The sequence below is a fragment of the Salmo salar genome, chromosome ssa28 (assembly GCF_905237065.1).
Source record: "Salmo salar chromosome ssa28, Ssal_v3.1, whole genome shotgun sequence".
Classification (NCBI taxonomy): domain Eukaryota; kingdom Metazoa; phylum Chordata; class Actinopteri; order Salmoniformes; family Salmonidae; genus Salmo; species Salmo salar.
The window spans coordinates 10,642,242-10,667,710 of NC_059469.1; the positions used below are offsets into that span (position 1 = coordinate 10,642,242).

At 43.5% G+C, this 25,469-nt stretch overlaps 1 protein-coding gene across 1 annotated transcript in view; it reads left to right on the forward strand.

Moving 5' to 3' along the window:
* Window positions 1–456: 456 nt before the first annotated feature.
* The window catches only part of spata20 (spermatogenesis associated 20), a 64,503-nt gene continuing 39,490 nt past the window's right edge, over window positions 457–25,469 (forward strand). The window contains exons 1-11 of the mRNA XM_014179461.2: window positions 457–1,061; window positions 1,826–1,969; window positions 3,041–3,260; window positions 3,372–3,515; window positions 3,687–3,888; window positions 4,071–4,201; window positions 4,370–4,474; window positions 12,972–13,046; window positions 14,278–14,490; window positions 14,609–14,801; window positions 15,346–15,514. Of these exons, the coding sequence (XP_014034936.1) occupies window positions 859–1,061; window positions 1,826–1,969; window positions 3,041–3,260; window positions 3,372–3,515; window positions 3,687–3,888; window positions 4,071–4,201; window positions 4,370–4,474; window positions 12,972–13,046; window positions 14,278–14,490; window positions 14,609–14,801; window positions 15,346–15,514 (1,799 nt within the window). The 5' untranslated portion in view covers window positions 457–858. The remainder of the gene's footprint in view (window positions 1,062–1,825; window positions 1,970–3,040; window positions 3,261–3,371; window positions 3,516–3,686; window positions 3,889–4,070; window positions 4,202–4,369; window positions 4,475–12,971; window positions 13,047–14,277; window positions 14,491–14,608; window positions 14,802–15,345; window positions 15,515–25,469) is intronic.

Here is a 25,469-nt window from a genome sequence, read left to right on the forward strand (position 1 = left end):
GTGTCAAGCTCATTGAGGAACTCAATGGTGAGCGATAGATGACAACAATGTTAAGCTTGAGTGGACAAGTGAAAGTGATGGACAGGTGAGGGGGAGAAAATATAAAATCTCCAGTTAGGAGAAATGAGTAGCCCTGTGCCATCCCCGCGACAACCATTTGCTCTTGGACTATGAGAGAAAACATAGTCAGATGAAGAGAGATCAGCTGGAGTAGCAGTGTCTGGACCTATAGGAGGACAGGCTCATTGTAATGGCTGGAATGGAATTAATGGAACTGAGTCAAACATGTGGTTTCCATATGTTCGATACATTCCATTTATTCAATTTCAGCCATTACAATGAGCCCGTCCTCCTACAGCTCCTCCCACCAGCCTCCTATGACAAATAAAGACTACAAGTATACTTAGCACTATCAGGAGTCCTCTAGCTAAAGAACGAAGCTATAGAATGATGCCTTTGGTAACTTTTCCCACCAAATTCAGACGCAAACGAGAGCGAGAGCAGCTGTCTGTGCAACAGAAGTCACACACACAGGCAAGGACGCACAAGTGGAGGAGATGTGCGGCGGGAGAGGGTGCGAAAACGCTACGTCGGGGACCGCATCTGTACTGCACCAAGGCAAACTGGTGCTGTGACGTCGTCGCGGCAACGGCCAAACATAGTCTAGCGACTTCTAGCGTCAAAACAAGGAGCCAATAGCGATTCTCACAAACAAAACAATAGTTGGCAACACTTCCCAAAGTCAGTGACAAAACTGTCATAGTTGGTTGGTCGGAGAGTTGCACTTGCTGTGTTTAAGCAAAGTAGGCAAACCTCCACTGAGCCAGCCCGCCCTTTGACAAAGCACATTGGATTAAGATGTTAAGACTCGCATGGGCACGGTCGTCGTCAAAAAATAGCCGCGTTGACCCAGCTCGCCTGCTAAGTATCGTTCTCCTGGGAGGTGACAACAAGCCGCACAGCCCAGAACAGAGTCGGGACATCAGCGGGCTGACACCACCCCCTGCCAGCGACAAGTCCCCCTCGCTGCTGAGTCCCAGGACGTCCCAATACTGCTTCAGGTAAAGTAGCTAATGAAAAGAGACATAACGTGACATCTTGCGACTGACTTGTCAAATTAATTGATTAATCGCTAACTAGCTAACGTTAGCTAGCTACAATAATGCAACGATTGATTAGCTGTGGATTACATCATTGTCTCGCGCCTGCCCGGGGAGCTAGCGGGTCACCAAGTGGTCTTGTACGAGCTGTTGTCAGCTAGCTAGCAGGCTAGATGCCATTCGTCCTTGGTCTAGCCAACTAGCTATTTACCCAATTGTAAATAAACCTAATTATACTCTTTGCAGTGTTGACACGATTGCCAGTGAACACTGGACACAACACGGTGATGCTTTACGGTGTGTTCTGCAGTTTGGAGAACTAAAAACCATGCTAGCTAAAAGGCTAGTGTTTTTAGCATGCTTGACAGCCAGCACTGTCTGGTTGTGACAGCTGTCACTTGATAGGGCTCGTGCATGGAGGAAGTAGCTACTGTAGCTAGCTAACTAGCTACAGTAGCTAACGATTATAGTAAGCTGCTACTGTCTAGCCAACATTGATATCATGAAGCACTCATACAATACATGCCAAGTATGCACGCAGTTCACCCAGCAATAACCTTCCTATAAACATAACAACATGTGACTTAGCTAACATGAACAGGTTTGATGGCATTGATGGCACACTCCACATAATGTTATTTTCAGTCAGTCATTTTGTTGTAGTTTACAAACAGTTTACCAATGATGATCAAAGTGCTACCTCTGTGTTTCACTTGAACCACCAGTATGACAAGCAGAGCCAGTCTGAGTATGGCGTCTGGGAGTGAGGGGCAAGGCAGCCCCCCGTCCACCCCCCAGAGACCCCCCAACCGCCTGGGACAGGAGAGGTCCCCTTACCTGCTGCAACACGCACACAACCCAGTGGACTGGTAGGTTAGACACACACACAATCCGTGGACTGGTGGGTTAGAACACACACACACACACACACACACACACACAATCCGTGGACTGGTGGGTTAGAACACACACACACACACACACACACACACCCACAACCCGGTGGACTGGTGGGTTAGACACACACACACAATCCGTGGACTGGAGGGTTAGTCCACATTATTCTCTTTCACCAGTAGGCTAAAACCTAATGAACTAAACTGAACAGAAATATAAATACAACATGTAAAGCATTGGTCCCATGTTTCATGAGCTGAATTATTATTCTCCCATATTATTATTCTCCCATATGCACAAAAAGCTTATTTCTCCCAAAATTTGTCCACACTTTTTTATATCCCTGCTAGTGAGCAGTTCTCCTTTTCCAAGATAATTCATCCACTTGACAGGTGTGGCATATCAAGAAGCTGATTAAACAGCTTGATCATTACACAGGTGCCCCTTGTGCTGGGGACAATAAAAGGCCACTTTAAAATGTGCACTTTTGTCACACAACACAATGCCACAGATGTCTCAAGTTTTGAGGGAGCGTACAATTGGCAGGCTGACCGCAGGAATGTCTACCAGAGCTGTTGCCAGATAATTTAATGTTCATTTCTCTACCATCAACGTCGTTTTAGAGAATTTGGCAGTACGTCCAACAGGACTCACAACCGCAGACCATGTGTAACCATGCCAGCCCAGGACCTCCACATCCGGCTTCTTCACCTGTGGGGGGTTGGGGGTGGTGCTGAGGAGTATTTGTGTCTGTAATAAAGCCATTTTGTGGGGGGAAAACACATTCTGATTGGCTGGACCTGGCTCCCCAGTGGGTGGCCCTGTGCCCTTCCAGGCTCACCAATGGCTGCACCCCTGCCCAGTCATGTGAAATCCATAGATTAGGGCCTAATGCTTTTATTTCAATTGACTGATTTCCTTATGAACTGTAATTCACCAAAGCCTTTGAAATTGTTGCATGTTGCGTTTTTATATTTTTGTTCAGTATATGTAAACTAATATAAGAGTGCCAGTTAAATACATTAATCTATCCCACCTCCCAGGTATCCATGGGGACAAGAGGCGTTTGACAAAGCCAGGAGTGAAGACAAGCCTATCTTCCTGTCAGTGGGCTACTCTACGTGTCACTGGTGTCATGTGATGGAGAGAGAGTCCTTCGAGGACGAGGAGATCGGAAAGACCCTCAGTGACAACTTTGTCTGTATTAAAGTTGACCGCGAAGAGAGACCTGATGTGGACAAGGTCTACATGACCTTCGTGCAGGTGTGTGTGTGTGGCTGTGTATGTTTGTGTGCCTGTGTGTGTGAACATGTAGTAATCAAGTCCCCATATCTGCTGTGTTTGTTAATCTGTGTTGCTGTCCCTGGTCTCTAGGCAACCAGCGGAGGTGGTGGTTGGCCGATGAGTGTGTGGCTGACCCCTGACCTACGACCTTTCATTGGGGGCACCTACTTCCCCCCAAAGGACAGTGGCCGGAGACCTGGACTCAAAACTGTCTTGACCAGAATTATGGAGCAGGTAATAACAATGTCCAAGCTGTATTTGAACTCTACAAATACAGCACTTCACAAAGTTCATATGTTTGTATTCAGTAGCCTACATGGATATGCCAAGTGGCTTATGGGGTGTGTGAGTGGCAAAGATATTAGTGCTGTAGCAACCGTGTGTGTGTGTTCCGCTCTCTCTCAGTGGCAGGATAACCGTGAAGCATTGGAGTCAAGTGGTGAGAGAGTTATAGAAGCTCTGAAGAAGGGAACCTCTATCGCAGCTAACCCCGGGGAAACCCCACCCCCAGCCCATGATGTGGCCAATCGCTGCTTCGTACAGCTCGCACACTCCTATGAGGAGGAATATGGTGGATTCAGGGATGCACCCAAGTTCCCCTCACCAGGTACATACGCACACAGGAGTTCTCCAGTTCTTTCTTTTTGTCTTTGCGTCTCTGTCTGTCTGACCGTTGCTCTCTCTCCTCTTTCTATCTCACGGTCTCTTTCTCTCTCTTTCCCCCTTTCTTTCTGCCTCTCTCTCTCTCTCTCTCTCTCTCTCTCTCTCTCTCTCTTTCTCTTTCTGTAGTGAATCTGATGTTCCTTATGTCGTTCTGGTCTGTGAACCGTTCGTCCACTGAGGGATCCGAGGCGCTCCAGATGACCCTACACACACTCCGCATGATGGCCCTGGGGGGTATCCACGACCATGTGGCACAGGTACACACTCTCATTCACACTAACGCCACTTTTGCATCATTCCTAGGACATGCTACTCCACTACACACAGCACACCACAACACAGTTGGCATGAGCAGGAGTAGAACGTTTATGTTGTATTTCTCATTCGTTTATTTCTTTCTCTCTCTCCATCTTCCTCTCTCACAGGGGTTCCATCGTTACTCTACAGACTCATCCTGGCATGTTCCCCACTTTGAGAAGATGCTTTATGACCAGGCCCAGCTGGCTGTGGTCTACATCAGCGCCTACCAGGTGTGTGCATGCGTGTGTTTGTGTGGCAGCCACATCATTTAACCCGTCTATACCATAATCGTTTTCCTGCCAAAAAAGTCTTAGTCAGCAGAATTCGCCTAGATTAATAAACTCTGTTAGGGGATGTCACATCATGTGAGGGGTATGTATAGCAATGAGAACCACTGCCGCAAAGCGTGCAATATTTTACAGCGAAACCTGCAGCAGAAGCGAACCTCTTCGTCCGCGGGAGGCTACAATAACTTAGTTTCCCGGGGAAGCTGTGAAGTGAGCTGTAGCCTCCCGGGGAAGCTGTGAAGTGAGCTGTAGCCTCCCGGGGAAGCTGTGAAGTGAGCTGTAGCCTCCCGGGGAAGCTGTGAAGTGAGCTGTAGCCTCCCGGGGAAGCTGTGAAGTGAGCTTTAGCCTCCCGGGGAAGCTGTGAAGTGAGCTGTAACATATTGTGTAATTGTGTGTGAGTCTGTATGCATAGTAATTATAAGGATACATATTTCGGTAAATTTTGCTGCCGACTAACGGCTCATTAACCGGTCAACAAACGGTAAAACAAATGTCAAACAGTAAAATGATGCGACCAACAGAAAATACTATGCATGCATACAAGAAATTAACATTTTTCAATAAGAGCTTAATGAAAACATACTACAATAGCAAGCCTATCGTCTTAGTCAAAAAGGCTCTAGCCAATTATTGAACATGCAACTTCTGTAATGCAGCTAATAAAAGCAAGATGGCGCTGACAGAGAGGGTGACCTCGCTTCTAGTCCTTAGGAAACTATGCAGTATTTTTTTTTTAATGTATTATCTCTTACATTGTTAGCCCCGAAAATCTTAAGTGTTATTACATACAGCCGGGAAGAACTATTGGATATCAGAGCGACATCAACTTACCAACATGACGACCAGGAATACGACTTTCCCGAAGCGCATCCTTTGTTCGCACCACCACCCAGGGCATTGGATCTCATTCCAGAGGCCGACCTAAAACAACGTCACCGCAGAAGAGGTAGACGGAGCGGCCTCCTCGTCAGACTTCGGAGGCGTGCACACCACCCACCTCTTCCGAGTATATTACTCTCCAATGTCCAGTCTCTAGATAACAAGGTAGACAAAATTAGGGCAAGGGTTGCTTTCCAGAGACATACTCTGTTTCAAGGAAACATGGCTCTCTCGGGATATGTTGTCGGAGTCGGTACAGCCACCGGGATTTTTTATGAGTCGTGCCAACAGAAATTAACATCTCTCTGGGAAGAAGGGCGGGGGGTGTATGCCCCATGATTAATGACTCATGGTGTAATCATAACAACATACAGGAACTCAAGTCCTTTTGTTCACCTGACCTGACAATCAAATGCCGACCATATTATCTCCCAAGAGAATTCTCATTGGTTATTGTCACAGCCGTGTATATCCCCCCCCCTCAAGCCGATACCACGACGGCCCTCAAGGAACTTCACTGTACTCTACGCAAACTGGAAACCATATATCCTGAGGCTGCATTTATTGTAGCTGGGGATTTTAACCTGTCTGGGCTAGGGGGCAGTATTTTCACGGCCGGATGAAAAACATACCCAATTTAAACAGGTTACTACTCTGGCCCAGAAACTAGAATATGCATATTATTAGTAGATTTGGATAGGAAACACTCTGAAGTTTCTAAAACTGTTTGAATGGTGTCTGTGAGTATAACAGAACTCATATGGCAGGCAAAAACCTGAGAAAAAGTCAACCAGGAAGTGGAGGATCTGAGAATTGTAGTTCTTTCTAGTCCCTTTCGAAACTACAGTATCTGTGGGGTTACGTTGCACTTCCTAAGGCTTCCATTGGCTGTCAAAAGCCTTCAGAAAGTGGTTTGAGCATTCTCCTGTCACTGGGCAGATAATAGGAGCTCAGTTTCTGAGTGGACTGCCTGGCAACAAAGGGATTGGATATGCGCGGTCACGCTGTTCCTTCTTTTTCTCCTTCAATGAATACGCTATTGTCCGGTTGGAATATTATCGCAATTTTACGTTAAAAATACCACAAAGATTGATTTTAAACAGCGTTTGACATGCTTCTAAGTACGGTAATGGAACATTTTGAGGGCGGGTGAGGGCCTTGTATGCATCGTGGAAGTTAGAGTAGCAGTGATCCAGTGTATTGCCCGCACAAGTGCTACAATCAATATGCTGATAGAATTTAGGTAGCCTTGTTCTCAAATTTGCTTGTTAACTTCTATGGGCTAACCTGCGGGACACAGCCAGTGAAATATCAGGGCGGCAAATTCAAAAACAACAAAATGTCATAATTCAACTTTCTCAAACATACAACTATTTTACACCATTTTAAAGATACACTTCTCCTTGATGTAACCACATTGTCCTATTTCAAAAAGGCTTTACAGCGAAAGCAAAACATTAGATTATGTTAGGAGAGTACATAGACAAAAATAATCACACAGCCATTTTCCAGGCAAGGACATGTGTCAATAAAACCCAAAACACAGCTAAATGAAGCACTAACCTTTGACGATCTTCATCAGATGACACTCCTAGGACATTATATTACACAATACATGTATCTTTTATTCGATAAAGTTCATATTTATATCCAAAATCAACATTTTACATTGGCGCGTGATGTTCAGACAATGTATTCCCACCAAAACCTCCGGTGAATGTGCACATCAATTTACAAAAATACTCATCATAAACGTTGACAAAATATATAACAATTATTTAAAGAATTACAGACTACTCCTGGATGCAACCGCTTTGTCATATTTTAAAATAGCTTTACGGCGAAAGCACATTTTTCAATATTCTGAGTACATAGCTCAGCCATCACAGAGAGCTATACAGACACCCGCCAAGTTCGAGGCAACCTAAACTCAGAATTAGTATTAGAAATATTCTCTTACCTTTGCTGATCTTTGTCAGAATGCACTCCCAGGACTGCTACTTCCACAAGAAATGTTGTTTTTGTTCGAAATAATACATATTTATGTCCAAATACATCCGTTTTGTTCATGCGTTCAGAGCACTATCCAAAGGCATAACGCGCAAGCGCGGTACCAGAGACGAAAGTGAAAATGTTCCATTACCGTACTTAGAAGCATGTCAAACGCTGTTTAAAATCAATCTTTATGGTATTTTTTACGTAAAATTGCAATAATATTCCAACCGGACAATAGCGTATTCATTCAAGGAGAAAAAGAAGGAACGGCGCACTCGTGTGACCTCGCATATCCAATCCCTTTGTCCACAGGTAGTCCACTCAGAAACTGAGCTCCTTTTATCTGCCCAGTAACAGGAGAAGGCTGAAACAACTTTCTGAAGGCTTTTGACAGCCAATGGAAGCCTTAGGAAGTGCAACGTAACCCCACAGATACTGTAGTTTCGAAAGGGACTAGAAAGAACTACAATTCTCAGATCCTCCACTTCCTGGTTGACTTTTTCTCAGGCTTTTGCCTGCCATATGAGTTCTGTTATACTCACAGACACCATTCAAACAGTTTTAGAAACTTCAGAGTGTTTCCTATCCAAATCTACTAATAATATGCATATTCTAGTTTCTGGGCCAGAGTAGTAACCTGTTTAAATTGGGTACGTTTTTCATCCGGCCGTGAAAATACTGCCCCCTAGCCCAGACAGGTTAAACAGCCATCACTAACACAGAGAGGCTGCTGCCTACATACAGACTTGAAATCATTGGCCACTTTAATAAATGGATCACTAGTCACTTTAATAATGTTTACATATCTTGCATTACTCATCTCATATGTATATACTATATTTTATACCATCTATTGCATCTTTCCTATTCCGCTCGGTCATCGCTCATCCATATATTTATATGTATATATTGTTATTCCATCCCTTTACTTAGATTTGTGTGTATTCGGTAGTTGTTGTGGAATTGTTAGATTACTTGTGTTAGCAGTTGATGTTACTCTTCAATAACACAGACTCCAAAGCAAATCAGGGGGAGGAAAATAGGTGTATTCAAAGAGAACAAATCATGCAGGGAGGTAGATGTTCATGCTCCCCTGTCCTCAGTTATTCTCCTCTGGGATTCTCTCCACAGAACAAAGGGACAGGATGTAATTTTATAACCCAGCCATAGCCTGTGGTTGACCAATTAGAATTCCTTGCAATAAAACTCAGCCAATGGCCAAATAACGAGTATCCTATTTTAGGTTCAATGTATAAACAATTTGAACCATTGAGAACTTGCTATGAGTCCCGGACTGAAATTCCTCCCATGTCTCTGACCCATTGATATTACAGAAAAAAACACTATTTCCATTTATCGTTAGTACTCTCTTGTCCTCTGCATTGTGTATTTATCTTGAAATATTCTTACATTCCCCCGTAGACCATTTTAAAAAGAAATATACTTAAAATGTATTTTTAGAAAACAATAGAAAACATTTTTTTTAAATAGACAGTATAAAAAACATTAGCAGTAAGCATAAAATCATTTACATTAAACACCTTGCATTTCTATAAAACACAAAGGGCATATTTTACTTGCTGTTACATTAAGAAATAGATTTCAAACAAAGTTATAGAAAGTAAGTATTAACAGGTGTAATGATGATGTCCCTTACGATTCCTACCACATCCTGTATTAGGAGGAACTCACACAAAATAATAATTGTATTCAAGACAATAATATTCAATCATCCTATTGACAAGGTAATCATTCACCAAGTCCTTTAAAAGTGACCAGCTCTTCCACACTGGTATCAGACCCACATAGATAACTATTAGATAATATGTTCTGGCAGTCTGCCGGTAGTGAGGAATTATTTTTCCGTTCCACTGGTTGATAAGGACTTCTCTAATGAACACTTCACCGGTGATCTTGTATCATTTCAGGTACAGACGGTAGATTCTGATAATCTGTAACAAAGGAAACAAAAAAGTGAAAGTAACATGTCCTGGTTTCAAGAGAGCTTGATATTTCACATATATTTCCTTAAGTAAGCATGTACCGATTTTCAGGAAACCGTTGGACATTTCACCTAGATATCCCTAATATGATGACTGCTGTATACAACATAGAAGCTTATCAGGTTCTGGTCATCTTACTATGCTTCTTCACCCGAGATTGATTAGCAATTAGGGGCCAATCAGTTCTTTATTCTCCAGGCTCCGCTTTGCCATCAAAATGGACAACCTTGCAATGAGTGACATGTATCCATCGTGAATTTCCCTGGACTTTCACAGCTTTTTTATTTTTTTATTTTTTATATTTCACCTTTATTTAACCAGGTAGGCAAGTTGAGAACAAGTTCTCATTTACAATTGCGACCTGGCCTGCTGACCTCGTTATGAGCAAAACTTGATAAGGACCTTCCCATTTTGGCCCTAATGTGTCTGTTACATATTTTTTTACCATCACCCACTGTCCTGGTTCTACGTCATGTCCCCCCTCGGGAGTTATTCCCAACGCCTCTTTTACTTGTCTGTCTGCTTCCCCTACTGCATTAGAGAGTTGTATGCAATAGTTAAGCATTGTCCCACTCAAAGTGAACGTCTGCTTTTCTCAAATCTAACGTGCCTGGTAGTGACATGGGTCGACCTGTGACGACCTCAAACGGACTCAACCCTGTGGTTTTGTTATGTGTTTCCCGTAATCTACATAATACCGTAGGCAATGCATCCGGCCATGCCATTCCTTGATGCATCTTTGAAAGTCTCTCTTTCAAAACTCAATTTATGCATTCTACCTGTCCACTCGATTGAGGATGATAAGGGCAGTGCAGTTGCCAGTCTATGTTCAGAAGACGAGCTACCTCCTGACACGCTTTTCCTGTGAAATTAGTACCTTGGTCTAATTGTTCCGGAAATGCCCATCTGGGAATGATTTCTCGAATCAGAATTTTAGCTGTGTGTTGTGCAGTTCCTTTCTTAGTAGGGTAGGCTTCAACCTTCAAGGCTTTTACTGTGAGAAACGATCAACGACCAGCACAACTTCGTGTCCTTTACATTTGGGCAGAGTGATGTAATCAAGCTGTAGATGTCTGAAGGGTCCGGTTGGGGCAGGCGCTCGTCGTGTCTGTACTTGCACTCGTCCTTTGGTGTTGTTTTCCATACAAATGTTGCAATTCGCCACAACAGCCTCAGCCTCTTTCCGCACACCAGGTCTCCACCATTTGCCCACACAACGATAAACTATCTTGTCCACAACAATGTGTCCCAGAGAGTGGATCTGTGTCATCAAGTAGGGTAGGAGTGCATTTGGCACTACACATCTCAGGTTGCATTTCCACACATCTTCTTGATTGAGTTTGCGTCCTGCAGCCATCCATTCCCACACTTCATCTTTTGGTGCACTGCTTTGCATATCTTTAATGTCTTGCAATGTGTCCAAGGTGTAGCTCCTAATCAGTTTAGGTGACAGAGATGTTCCCTTGGCAGCCGCCTTGGCAGCTTTGTCAGCTAAATCATTACCTTTACTCTCGTCTGTAAAGATTTTTCCATGTGCATTTTCAAAATTGCAACTTGTCCAGGTAACTGGTAGAGCCATCACCTCTGGTCCATTCTTCACAGGAGCTCCCAGTGATGTCATGAATCCTGTTTTTCCATATTTTTCCAAAATCATGGGTAACGCCAGAAGCATACCTTGAGTCTGTGTAGATATGTTTTTCCTTCAGCCTGTTTGCATGCTTCTGTCAAAGCCACCAATTCTGCCACCTGTGCTGATGTTTCTGCAGGTAACGTGCCTGTCACTATCACATTGTCCATTGTAGGAACTACCCAGCCTGCCTTCCTCACCCCCCCTCCACAATGCTTGAACCGTCTGTGTATGAGATAAACTCAGGGTTTTCCAACAGATGCCACTTAGTAAACCCATCAGAGAGCTGATCCAAAACCAACTCACAACAGTCGTGTTCAAGTAATGTGGTGTCTGTAGGATACATCAGAGTAGCTGGATTACATGGTGTGCCACGTTGTATGAGGATGTTCAGAGCTTCCAAAACAGTTGGAGGCTCCATTTCTTCCAACGAGCAGCTGTGACCTGTGCAGCTGGATTCATTGTCAAAAGAGTATGAACAGCATTTTGGCAGAATGTGTCTTTTCAACTATACCCATGTCCCATAGATCTTTAATCAGTACTTTAGTAGCATCCATAGCTTCCTTGCTAATGGGATATTGTTTTGTGCAAGGTGGGGCAACACCTGACAAGCACACTGGTTCCATATCCAAAGTTCCACACTCATTTTTCTTCTTAGTCCAAATAGGATGGTTCTGAACTGTAGATCCCTGCAGTTGTCTAATTTCCACGTTTCCTTCCCTTCAGAGATGTTCAGTGTAGAGTCAAGTTGCATAATAACATCAAGACCTAAAATAGGTTGTTCAAATGAGCCTATCCACACCCCTTATTTTCAAAATATTCTTACACCTGTTAAATATTACTGTACTGCCGAAACTAGAAGCACAAGCATTTCGCTACACTCGCAATAACATCTGCTAACCATGTGTACGTGACCGCTAAAATTTGATAACATTATTTTCAACCATTTGCCAAAATGCAATTAGTGGAAAACACCCTTCTAAACAGCACACCTAATGCGAACGGTTCAATGTGACAAAAATTTTAATCTCGGTTAGAAACTAATGGCAACAACTAGGATGGGTTGCTAATATGACTAGGATTGTGCCTTTTCGCTTCTGGACAACGAAAGAAAGTTGATATGCAAACCAATACAACAGGAGAGAAACGCTGGTTAATGGCTGGAGGAAGTTTTTATAAAATAATTCACATTTATGGTTGGATTTTGGCCAGGCTACTCTGCCTCATTATTTGAAGTAAAGTAAACCGTTGATGTTTCAAACAATTATACTGCCTCAAGCTCACATTGTAAAGTGGTGGGTGATGCGCTGATAACCTGCCAACCATTGACTATAGCCTACAGTATGCACAAGAATAGTGATTAGGATTCACACTTTTTATGAGTTGAGATATGGTAGCTCTTTTTAATCGTGGCCATCAAAATGTTTTTTAACCTATAGACCAATAAGCACGACCGGTCAAATGTATTTTCAGCGGCTAACCGTTATACCTAATAGCAATGTATAGGACCATAGACGTGTCCCTTACCTTGTTGGTGGTACAGTAGAATAAATCAACACTGTAGAATACACCAACAAGACTGTCCTCTTCACTGATGTATTTTTCCAGCCTCGATGCGTAATATAGGGATATATAGGTCCTGTATTTGGGAGGTGTGCGACCAAGAGGTTGTTTTTTATAGAAGGTGTTCTACAGTGATTGGCTCAGAATACAGTTGTGATACAGGTGAGTTATCATTGCTATATGTTGTTGTGGGTGCAGGTCTCAGGAGACTGGTGCAATATTGTTAATTACAGTAGCGTGTGGTTGGTTGGGTTCCGGTTATGTAACAGTTGCAGTGTGATATGTTGTCTTCTCTGGGTGCAGGCCTGGTTGTGGTCTGCTTGTGTCATGGTTGCAGTGTGGTTTTGTGATATGTTGTCTTGTGTGGGTGCAGGTGTCGGGGGAGCAAGTCTTTGCTGATGTGGCCCGGGACATTCTCCTCTATGTCTCCAGAGACCTCAGTGACAAGGTGAGCCATCTCCCTCCTACCTCATTAACACCACTGTGTGTGTGTGTGTGTGTGTGTGTGTGTGTGTGTGTGTGTGTGTGTGTGTGCGCATGCGCATGTGGGGGCATGTGTGTGAGGGCCAGGTATCGCACTCTTTTAAAAAATGCCCCTGGATTACTATCAAGGTCAACCTGTTTCTCCCTCCCCCTGTTCCCTGCTCAGGCAAGGCGGTGGCCATCTTAGTTTGATTAATGTCTCGTCAGCCCACACAATTAAAACCACACTCATTGAGATCATTCTATTCACCAAGATTTATTATGTAATTATACGGTAAGGAATTACGCAAGGAAGGTAATTTACCACGGACACTGTTTCTTTTATACAGCTGCCTCAGTACAGGGCTTTCCCTCGAAAGCTCAGAGTCATTGTCGCAGAGAGAATACAGAGAATGTGCAGGCAATGGACAATAGAGTTGGCCTGAATTTTCCTTGTTTCTGGTTAATTTACCTACTGTTACACGGAGTAGTTGCATGTTATCTACCTTTAATCTCATGTGATGTGGGCACAAACAGCAGTTGATGAGTGAAACTTTTTTTTTTCTTCACACAATTATTAGGTAATAAGTTAAGTAGTTTAGACAGCACTACAGCTAGCTAGCACTTCCACACTCCAATTCCCTAGGGGGCAGCAGCTACCTTGTCCAGATGCTGAGCCTGGTTGATAAGCACATCAGGTGCTTCCAATTAGGGTGGTCGTCGGTCAGAGTCCCAGCTTGCAAGCCGTGAGGCTGCTGATTTTGTTTTGTGGCCATGAGGCCTTTCCTTTGTTTTTGAGTCTTTTAGTTTCGGCATGCCTTTTAGTTTTTTTATTTATGTTTCGCCACAACAAATAATAATCCGCTTGGACAGGCCGATCAAGAGAGACAGAGCTGGCCCTGGACCATTTGCTGTCTCCTGGGTACATGCATTCAACACCTGGTCGCATACGATTGCTTTTCACATTTAATGCACACATTTATTCAGGTTACAAACAATGTAACTAGGCCAAGGACCCCTTGACAAAGCGAGTGCAACAATATCCTTAGGCAATTTTCTTGGTTTCGTAATCCATTACATCAGCAACAAAAAAATAAACATTCAATCCAAGGATCATGACCGGAACATTGGTTTAAGATTCATTACATTTATCTTACAGAAAATGATATTAACACTTTGTTCTCTAAACACCCCTTCTCTCTCTCTTGGGGGTTTAGTCTGGGGGCTTCTACAGTGCTGAGGACGCAGACTCTCTCCCTGCTGCGGGGGGAAGTGAAAAGAGGGAGGGGGCGTTCTGTGTGTGGATGGGGTCAGAGGTCAGAGAACTACTTCCTGTCGTGGTGGAGGGAGCAACAGGGGGCGCTACAGAGGCTGACATCTTCATGCACCACTACGGGGTCAAAGAACAAGGCAACGTCGACATGGAACAGGTGTGTGTGCGCGCAAGCTCGTTGGTCCCCAAGATAGACCTTGTCCTAAGTATCTTTTAAAGGATCATTAACATTTATCTTCTGTGTGTCTTCTGTAATTATCTTCTGGGTGTGTCAGGACCCTCATGGGGAGCTGCAGGGCCAGAACGTGTTGATTGTGCGTTACTCTGTGGAGCTGACAGCTGCACGCTTTGGCCTCAGTGTAGCAAAGGTCTCTGAGCTACTGGCCTCCGCTAGAGCCAAGATGGCCGAAGTCAGGAAGAGCCGTCCGGCCCCTCACCTCGACACCAAGATGCTGGCCTCCTGGAACGGTAAGAGCACACACACACTGCACCCAGGTCTCCATCTGATGCGGGAGTGTATCAGTATCTGTGAGGTAACGAAGCTAGGCGATTTCAGGAACCCTTCCATTAAACCTCTCTCCTCCAGTTAGTCCTTAATTAGTCAATCACTTCATTAATCAGCTGTCCCACAGTGCAGACAGCACTCTACTGGGCTTTGATGACTGGGCTGCTCCCTACCAACGCTTTGATACTGACATGAAAGATGGAGGGAGGGATAGAGGGAAGGAGAGAAAAGGAACCCAGCGACCAGGGGAACTTCAAAGCCTGGTAATCACCAAGTTGCTGCTGAACTGCCACCTCACGGAGTCACTGAGCTACTCCAGAGAGAGATAATGATACAGCGTTCCAGTATGGGACGATACCACAGAATTCCATTGAAACCATGTTGCTGGCAGTTGCTTGACAATATTTTGGGTTTGGCAATATGACAATGGGCTTCATAACCCTTTTCTCCCTCCCCCCTTTCTCTTGATCTCTTTCCTCCCGTATCTCTCCCTTGCTCTCTCTCCAGGTCTGATGTTATCAGGCTTTGCGCGTGTTGGTGCTGTGCTGGATGACAAGGCTCTGCTGGAGAGAGCGGTGCAGGCCGCTGGCTTCCTAAAGGAGCACCTGTGGGACGCGGAACGACAGATCATGCTTCGCTCCTGTTACCGTGGAGACGAGATGGAGGTGGAGCAGAGGTAAGATGGGGGGATAATGATGAGGATGTTTAGGTGACAAATCATAACTTCAGTACTTGACATCAATGTGTGATTTGCGCAAAAGTTTCAATTATCTGCACATATCGCAAGTGGGCAATGGACTAAAAAATCATAATACAATGAATTGGGCGGGTAGGTGACAACACATGAGGACCTTTCACCAACATTTATTTGACCCCATGTTATATAAGTTTCACAAACTAACACACAAATAAAATTGTATTTGTCACATGCTTCATAAACAACCGGTGTAGACTAATAGAGAAATGCTTACTTACGGGCCTTTCCCAACAGAAATAGTAGAAAAATAATAACACAAGGAATAAATAACTGTAACATGGCTATGTACCAGTACCGAGTTGATGTGCAGGGGTACGAGTTAATTGAAGTAGATATAGTGTATGTACATATAGGTAGGGAAAAAGTGACTAAGCAACAGGATTAGTGATGCACCGATAACCGATATTTTCCTTGCCCCCAAAAAAAAAAACGATACCGATAACTGATATTTAAAATGTTAGCGGCCTTTTAAGCATTCTAGTACAGTTAAATAGTTAACACACACGGACGCAGCGGTCTAAGGCACGGCATCTCAGTGCAAGAGTCGTCACTACAGTCCCTGGTTCGAATCCAGGCTGTATCACATCCGGCTGTGATTATGAGACCCATAGGGCGGCTTACAATTGGCCCAGCGTCGTCTGGGTTTGGCCGGGGTAGGCCGTCATTGTAAATAAGAATTTGTTCTTTTTATTTTTTTATTTTACCTTTATTTTACTAGGCAAGTCAGTTAAGAACAAATTCTTATTTTCAATGACGGCCTAGAAACAGTGGGTAAACTGCCTTGTTCAGGGGCAGAACGACAGATTTTTACCATGTCAGCTCGGGGATACGAATTTGTTCTTAACTAAAAGGTTACACACACACCACACTGACCAAAAAGTTATTTTGTTGGCATTTACGTATGTCCCATTACCAGTAAAACATAATCAAAACCTATTTCTTTCACTTACTTGCTGTGCTGTTTCGTTGTTCAGTCATTTCATTCTCAACCAGGAACGCCGTTTGGGTCTTTGCGTGTCAAAAAAGAAAACAATGACCAGTAGATAACACTATTTGATGTGTCAAATAAGCTTGTTGACCAATCAGGACCTGAAAATGACTTCACGTCACATAATTTAACGCGTTTATACATTTTTTACTTAGTGTAATCAATGTGTAATAACAATCACTTGTATTTCATGTCACAATGATTCATCGATACGTATGCTATGATGCTGGTAAAGTTGTCTCGCGCACCTACAGTGCTGGTCATAAAAAAAAGTAAAGCTAGCTAGCTCATGGATGCAAACAATGTTGTTCCCCCAAAACATAGCAAAATGACATAATCTGTTTCAGTAGCTATAGCTAGTTAACTATATAACTAGGTGTCATCTAAAATAAGCATAATTTATAAGACAGTTTTTATTTGATTAATGGTGGTCGGACCCATCTATGTGAAGCTAGCCACAGTAAGGATTAGCCACAATAGTGGACTTTGCGGTTAGCCGTCAAAATAAAAGTATAGCATAATTCTACTATTTGTATTCATGTGCATCACTGTCAATGACATACTTTTCTTTTGAAGGCAAACCGCAAATTACACTATGGTGCCTAATCCTTATTGTGGCTAGCTTCACAACACATACCCAAGTCCGGTAGAGCCTCACTAGCCAGATGAAGCTAGCTGGCTGCTTATAATGTTAGCTTTGGGCAACAGGGTTAAGTAGCTGGCTAACTATTCATTTTCATGAACTGAAGTTCAATTTCAATAGGCGAACAACAAGTGGCAACCTAGCTAATACTTACAAGGATTCCTAAATCATTGCTAAGAATAATGAAAATGACAGTTTCTACTGGTCATTGTTTTCAGGCTGGTTGTATTGGTGCTAGCTAGGTACCAAGATAAAGCTAGCTATCCCAGAAGTTGCGTCGAACAAATGATGCTTTATTACCAACGCGGTATTGTAAAAACATTGTTCGTGGCCGTTGTTTGCAGACTTTTTTGTACAGCTTTGACAGTGCTTCTGTATCATTTTTGACACGCAAAGACCCAAACGGCATTCCATAGTATGTATGTCTTGAAGCTAATAGCAGTGATGCTATTACTGTGTAACTCCGGTAGGAATTCCATTATCTTGGCTTTAATGGATTTCGCCTTTTGAGTTGTCTCTCTGAAATGTTCTTACTCTTTCAAATGACTGCTCGACTTGTTGACTGATCGATCCACACAGTAGACATTGTGGGCTAGGTTATGAATGCTGTGTTGCACGTGTAGCGCAAAATTTTACGTGGCATCATTACGGCATGTACCTACGTTTATATAGGTCTGCACATCAGCTTTGACATCGGTTTTGCACATCGGTGTTAAACTAGACATCGGCCGATACCGATGTTGGCATTTTTAGCTAATATCGTCCGATTCCGATATGTTCACAGATATATCGTGCATTTCTAAAGAGGATAGATAATAAACGGTACCAACAGCTAATGTGATGAGTCAAAAGAGTTAATGCAAAAAGGTTCAATACAGATAGTCTGGGTAGTTATTTGTTAACTATTTAAATAACTATTTAGCAGTCTTATGGCTTGGGGGTAGAAGATGTTCAGGGTCCTGCTGGTTCCAGACTTGGTGCATTGGTACAGCATGCCATGCGGTAGCAGAGAGAACAGTATATGACGTGGGTGGCTGGAGTCTTTGACAATTTTTAGAGCCTTCCTCTGACACTGCCTGGTATAGAGGTCCTGTATGTCAGGGAGCACTACCCTCTGTACCGCCTTGCGGTTGGATGAAAAGCAGTTTCCTGTAGTCCACAATGTGCTCCTTTGTCTTGCTGATGTTGATGCACTTATTAATGAAGCCTGATGTGGTAAACTCCTCAATACCATCAGATCAATCCCAGGACATATTCCAGTCTTTGCTAGCGAAACAGTCCTGTAGCTTGTCATGGAAGTGGATATTGTATTATGTCCTTGATAATGTCCTTGAAGGCTCTGGATCCGCCATACACACTGGCTGGTAGGTGGGGGACCAACACATGGTTTATCCAGGTGTTGTGGTGGTTCCTGCCCCAGATGCGATGAGTGAGCGAATGTGTTCACAAACTGTGTAGGGCCCTATGAAATCCGTTTTTATTTGAATATATGTTTTTTTGCCTGATTCCGTTTTTTTCCCTAATTCTGTTTTCTCAGTAGTTTTTTTTTCAGGTTTTCGATCTCTAAAACACACTTTAAATAGAAAAACAAGTAAGTTGGATGTTCAAGTCCACAACAATGCTTGAACCACATCAGGAGACTCCTTTGAGGCCTGGGAAAAATCTAAGAAATGTTGGTTTTGGAGTGTAATGACCCTTTACTTCAAGTGTGCACTAGAGCCCTGCACGGACATGAATTTAAAGCCTGAGCCCCACCCATGCCCGCGAGGTTCAGGCCTTACACTACCCAAGCCCGATTGCTTCTGCCAAATTTAAGGCCCGGCTCAACCCGACATCAGAAATAACTTCTTTAGTAAAAACATTAGCTGCTCCTCTCTGTGTGTCACACGCTCCTGGCTCGCAGCTCGCTCATGGTGATCTGAGTCTAAGTATCCATAGCAATGGCTCCGCTTGGGCTGCTCTGCTCAATGAAGAGACACGAGAGCAGTTGGCTACTTTTCGTCACTCAGACATAACTCAAGGAACATTATTTTCTGTGAAATAATCTCTCCTGCCTTATATTTGACGAGGTTGAAGCACTTGTGTCTGAGTCAGATACGACTGTACTGCACAGCAGAGACTGAGACTGCGCAGCAGAGAATGGCTCGGCTTCAAAATGTTAGTGATCAATTTAGTGATACCCGAGCCCTGCCCATATCCTAGTTATTGATGGAAAAACAGGCCCTACCCAGCCCTAACCCAATTTGCTGTTGACTTTTCAGAAAGTTGCAGGGAATCCGAATCACTAATGCATTTAGTTCATGTCTTATGATGAACTTGGGCAAATTAATAACTTAATTAAGTTCAATAAATGTAGTTCATTTCCTACTAATTTCAATACATTTTCTAATATTGTTGAATTCCCTTTTAATGTCTGGATTCCGTGTTTCCTTCTGTGTTCTCCGCAACACAAATTTTATACGGCCCTAAATGTGGAAATGCCACTGAATCTGCAGAAAACCACGGCAGGAACCCCCACACGTGCGTGAACACATGCATACACACTCACTGGCCTGGTTCCAGTGGGCCCGTCTCATTCGTACTAGTCATTAGGGATGTAACGATTCACCGATACGCATCGGTCCCCGGCTCAAATGTTTAAGATATTCGTGCATATGTCCACGGGACCCCAAACCTATCCAAATGTAGCATACGCCGGTCAGGAAATCGATTTCAAACGTTACAAATCGCCGGGTTCGCCATTTTTTTTGTTGCTGCTTAAATTACTATCTTTTTAATTTCCGGAAATATCTCATATTTTGTGACTTCACATTTTGCATGCCGAACAACCCCAGGCAATATCAGTAGCCTAGTCAAACTGCGGGCTGTGTGCAGCTTTGTGCGCTGACCAACGAGAGGTAGGCCTAGTCCTGATCTGGTACATCTGCGTGTCACCTTCAGCATTTAAATGTTTGTGAAATTGCTTGTGCAATATTAGGCTTTATTTGTTGAGTGACAACCAATGTAATTTGCTAGGTTATTTTGATCAAATACCTAACATCCCGCTGGAGACACAACTCTCATCTGGCTGTAAATGCTGATCGGGACTTAGCCTACATTCGATTTTATACATTTTTTGGGGTTGTTTAGCTTGAAACAATCAGTGTGTATATACACAGCTCAAAAAAATAAAGGGAACACTAAAATAACACATCCTAGATCTGAATGAATGAAATAATCGTATTAAATACTTTTATCTTTACATAGTTGAATGTGCTGACAACAAAATCACACAAAAATAATCAATGGAAATCCAATTTATCAACCCATGGAGGTCTGGATTTGGAGTCACACTCAAAATGAAAGTGGAAAACCACACTACAGGCTGATCCAACTTTGATGTAATGTCCTTAAAACAAGTCAAAATGAGGCTCAGTAGTGTGTGTGGCCTCCACGTGCCTGTATGACCTCCCTACAACGCCTGGGCATGCTCCTGATGAGGTGGCGGATGGTCTCCTGAGGGATCTCCTCCCAGACCTGGACTAAAGCATCCGCCAACTCCTAGACAGTCTGTGGTGCAACGTGGCGTTGGTGGATGGAGCGAGACATGATGTCCCAGATGTGCTCAATTGGTTTCAGGTCTGGGGACGGGCGGGCCAGTCCATAGCATCAATGCCTTCCTCTTGCAGGAACTGCTGACACTCCAGCCACATGAGGTCTAGCATTGTCTTGCATTAGGAGGAACCCAGGGCCAACCGCACCAGCATATAGTCTCACAAGAGGTCTGAGGATCTCATCTCGGTACCTAATGGCAGTCAGGCTACCTCTGGCGAGCACATGGAGGGCTGTGCGGTCCCCCAAAGAAATGCCACCCCACACCATGACTGACCCACCGCCAAACCGGTCATGCTGGAGGATGTTGCAGGCAGCAGAACGTTCTCCACGGCGTCTTGCCAATCTTGGTGTTCTCTGGAAAATGCCAAACGTCCTGCACGGTGTTGGGCTGTAAGCACAACCCCGACCTGTGGACGTCGGGCCCTCATACCACCCTCATGGAGTCTGTTTCTGACCGTTTGAGCAGACGCATGCACATTTGTGGCCTGCTGGAGGTCATTTTGCAGGGCTCTGGCAGTGCAGGGCTCTGGCAGGTGGAGGTAGCGGTCCTGCTGCTGTGTTGTTGCCCTCCTACGGCCTCCTCCACGTCTCCTGGTAGCGCCTCCATGCTCTGGACACTACGCTGACAGACACAGCAAACCTTCTTGCCACAGTTCGCATTGATGTGCTATCCTGGATGAGCTGCACTACCTGAGCCACTTGTGTGGGTTGTAGACTCCGTCTCATGCTACCACTAGAGTGAAAGCAATGCCAGCATTCAAAAGTGACCAAAACATCAGCCAGGAAGCATAGGAACTGAGAAGTGGTCTGTGGTTAACACCTGCAGAACCACTCCTTTATTGGGGGTGTCTTGCTAATTGCCTATAATTTCCACCTGTTGTCTATTCCATTTGTACAACAGCATGTGAAATTTATTGTCAATCAGTGTTGCTTCCTTAGTGGACAGTTTGATTTCACAGAAGTGTGATTGACTTGGAGTTACATTGTGTTGTTTAAGTGTTCCCTTTATTTTATATATATATATATATTCATTGGCTATGTCATAGCAAATGTTCAAAGATAAATATTGATACATTACTAGCTCTAACACTTTTAATCTGCAAAAATGACTAATTAGTGAGTGATGGTGATTTCAGATCAAAAGTGGGGGGGGCAATGTTAGCTCCCCCCCCCCACACACACACACACACACACTTTTGATCTGAAATGGTCATACCAGTGCGCTGGTAGATGCCCAGTTTCCCTTATGGCTCAGACATATACATCATTTTACACACACAAACAGACACACTCACACACAGACACACAGAGAAAAGTCAACTCAGACAGATCCAGCTCAGAGATGCCCAACTCATGAGCTCCATCACGAGCAGAATTTAGTTTAGAATGAGAAATGAATGTGTTTATTCAACAAATGTTACTGCATCGAATCGTATCACATCGAACCCGAATCACATCGATTCATTCCTCTAATCCAGGCCTGGGCATTTACTTTCCATGGAGGGCCACGTTAGACTATATTTTTGCCATCGTGGGCCAGAATCATATTACAGGATTGTACATCATGTGTATGGCTGTGTTGACAGATATATCTACTGTAAATCACATCCAGCTTTGCTACTTATTTTACTTTTTTAACATGCACAGAAATAAACCACATGTATTTTCATTATTAAACATGCAATGAACGACACAGAGGGAAAGTACATTGTGCATTCAGCACAACAGACAGAACTCTTGTTAACGGGTATGCACAAAAACACAAGAAGGAGAGAGAGCTCAACATTACATTTAAACTACTCAATCAGTGTGAGGAGTGTTAGTGGAATGTGATTCACATTTAACAATAAAAAATAAAAAAATCTCTTCATATTTTCAAACAGTCCATTTATATTTTCCAACAGGGCTATACATTTGGGTAAGTTTTTTTCTTTTCTTGCCTGAGTAGGCAAAATGTAATTAAACCATCTAGCGTACAGCGAAATAACAACAATGTCAAATACAGGTAGCCTAGTCAAATAATTCATATCCAATCACATTAACCGTTACTCTCTCGCGGGAATTCCACTAACGGTCCGTATGTAGCCAAACGTAGCTGCTGCTCATGTTGGTATCTGTACGGATGGCACAAAAGCCATGACAGGGAGACATAGTGGAGTGGTAACGTGCATGCAAGCAGTTGCTCCTGATACCACTTGGGTACACTACAGCATCCACCGAGAGGCTCTTGCTGCCAGGGGAATGCCTGACAGCTTGAAAGACATTTTGGACACTACAGTGAAAATGGTTAACTAAGTTCAGGGGCCTTGCTTTAACTCTCGTGTACTTTCTGCACTATGCAATGATATGGGCAGCGACCATGTAACGCTTTTACAACATACAGAAAGAAGTGCGCTGGTTGTCAAGGGGCAAAGTATTGACAGTTTTTTTAAATTGAGAGACGAGCTTAAAGTTCTTACTGACCATAATTTTCACTTGTCTGACCGCTTGTTTCTCACACGACTGGCCTACAGTGCCTTGCAAAAGTAGTCCAAATTGGTGAAGTGAAATGAACATTTTTTTTTACTTATTAATTAAAAAACGGAAAAGTGGTGCGTTCAACCCCTTTGCTATGAAGCCCCTAAATAAGATCTGATGAAACCAATTACCTTCAGAAGTCACATAATTAGTTAAATAAATTCCACCTGTGTGCAATCTAAGTGTCATATGATCTCAGTATATATACACACCTGTTCCGAAAGGCCCCAGAGTCTGCAACACCACTAAGCAAGGGGCACCACCAAGTAAGAGCCACCATGAAGATCAAGGAGCTCTTCAAACAGATCGGGGACAAAGTTGTGGAGAAGTACAGATCAGGGTTGGGTTATAAAAAAATATCTGAAACTTTGAACATCCCACGGAGCACTATTAAATCCATTATTAAAAAATTGAAAGAATATGGCACCACAGCAAACCTGCCAAGAGAGGGCCGCCCACCAAACTCACGGACCATGCAAGGAGAGCATTAATCAGAGAGGCAACAAAGAGACTGAAGATAACCCTGAAGGAGCTGCAAAGCTCCACAGAGGGGATTGGAGTATCTGTCAATAGGACCACTTTAAGCCATACACTCCACAGAGCTGGGCTTTACGGAGGAGTGGACAGAAAAAAGCCATTGCTTAAAGAAAAAAATGAGCAAACACGTTTGGTGTTTGCCAAAAGGCATGTGGGAGACTTGCCAAACATATGGAAGAAGGTACTCTAGTCAGATGAGACTAAAATTGAGCTTTTTGGCCATCAAGGAAAACGCTATGTCTGGCGCAAACCCAACACCTCTCATCACCCCGAGAACACCATCCCCACAGTGAAGCATGGTGGTGGCAGCATCATGCTGTGGGGATGTTTTCATCGGCAGAGACTGGAAAACTGGTCAGAATTTAAAGAACGATGGATGGCACTAAATACAGGGAAATTCTTGAGGGAAACCTGTTTGTCTTCCAGAGATTTGAGACGGATGGAGATTCACCTTCCAGCAGAACAATGACCCTAAGCATACTGCTAAAGCAACACTCGAGTGGTTTAAGGGAAAACATTTAAATGTCTTGTAATGGCCTAGTAAAAGCCCAGACCTCAATCCAATTGAGAATCTGTGGTATGACTTAAAGATTGCTGTACACCAGCGGAACCCATCCAACTTGAAGGAGCTGGAGCAGTTTTGCAAAAATACCAGTGGCTAGATGTGCCAAGCTTATAGAGACATACCCCAAGAGACTTGCAGCTGTAATTGCTGAAAAAGGTGGCTCTACAAAGTATTGACTTTGGAGGGGTGAATAGTTAGGCACGCTCAAGTTCAGTTTTTTTTGTGTTATTTCTTGTTTGTTTCGCAATAAAAAATATTTTGCATCCTGAAAGTGGTAGGCATGTTGTGTAAATCAAATGATACAAACCCCCTAAAAATCAGTTTTAATTTCAGGTTGTAAGGCAACAAAATAGGAAAAATGCCAAGGGGGTGAATACTTTCGCAAGCCACTGTGTCTGGGTGATGTTTTGTCTCGCCTGCATGATCTGAATCTATGATTACAGGGACTCTCCGCACCTTTATTCAATGTGCGGGACAAAATTGAGGCTATGATTAGTAAGTTGGAGCTCTTCTCTGTCTGCATTAACAAGGACAACACACAGGTCTTTCCATCATTGTATGATTTTTTTTTGGTGCAAATGAACTCAAGCTTACAGACATTGTCAAATGTGATATAGCAAAGCACCTGAGTGAGTTGGGTGCGCAATTATGCAGGTATTTTCCAGAATTGGATGACACAAACAGCTGGATTCGTTATCCCTTATGCAATGATATCGGCAGCGACCATGTAACGCTTTTACAATACACAGAAGTGCGCTGGTTATCGAGACACTTTTTTTATTGAGAGACGAGCTTAAAGTTTTTTTTACTGACCATAATTTTCACTTGTCTGACCGCTTGCATGATGACGAGTTTCTCACACGACTGGCCTATCTGAGTGATGTTTTTTCTCACCTGAGTGATCTGAATCTAGGATTACAGGGACTCCGCAACTATATTCAATGTGTGGGACAAAATTGAGGCTATGATTAAGAAGTTGGCGCTCTTCTGCATTAACAAGGACAACACGCAGGTCTTTCCATCATTGTAT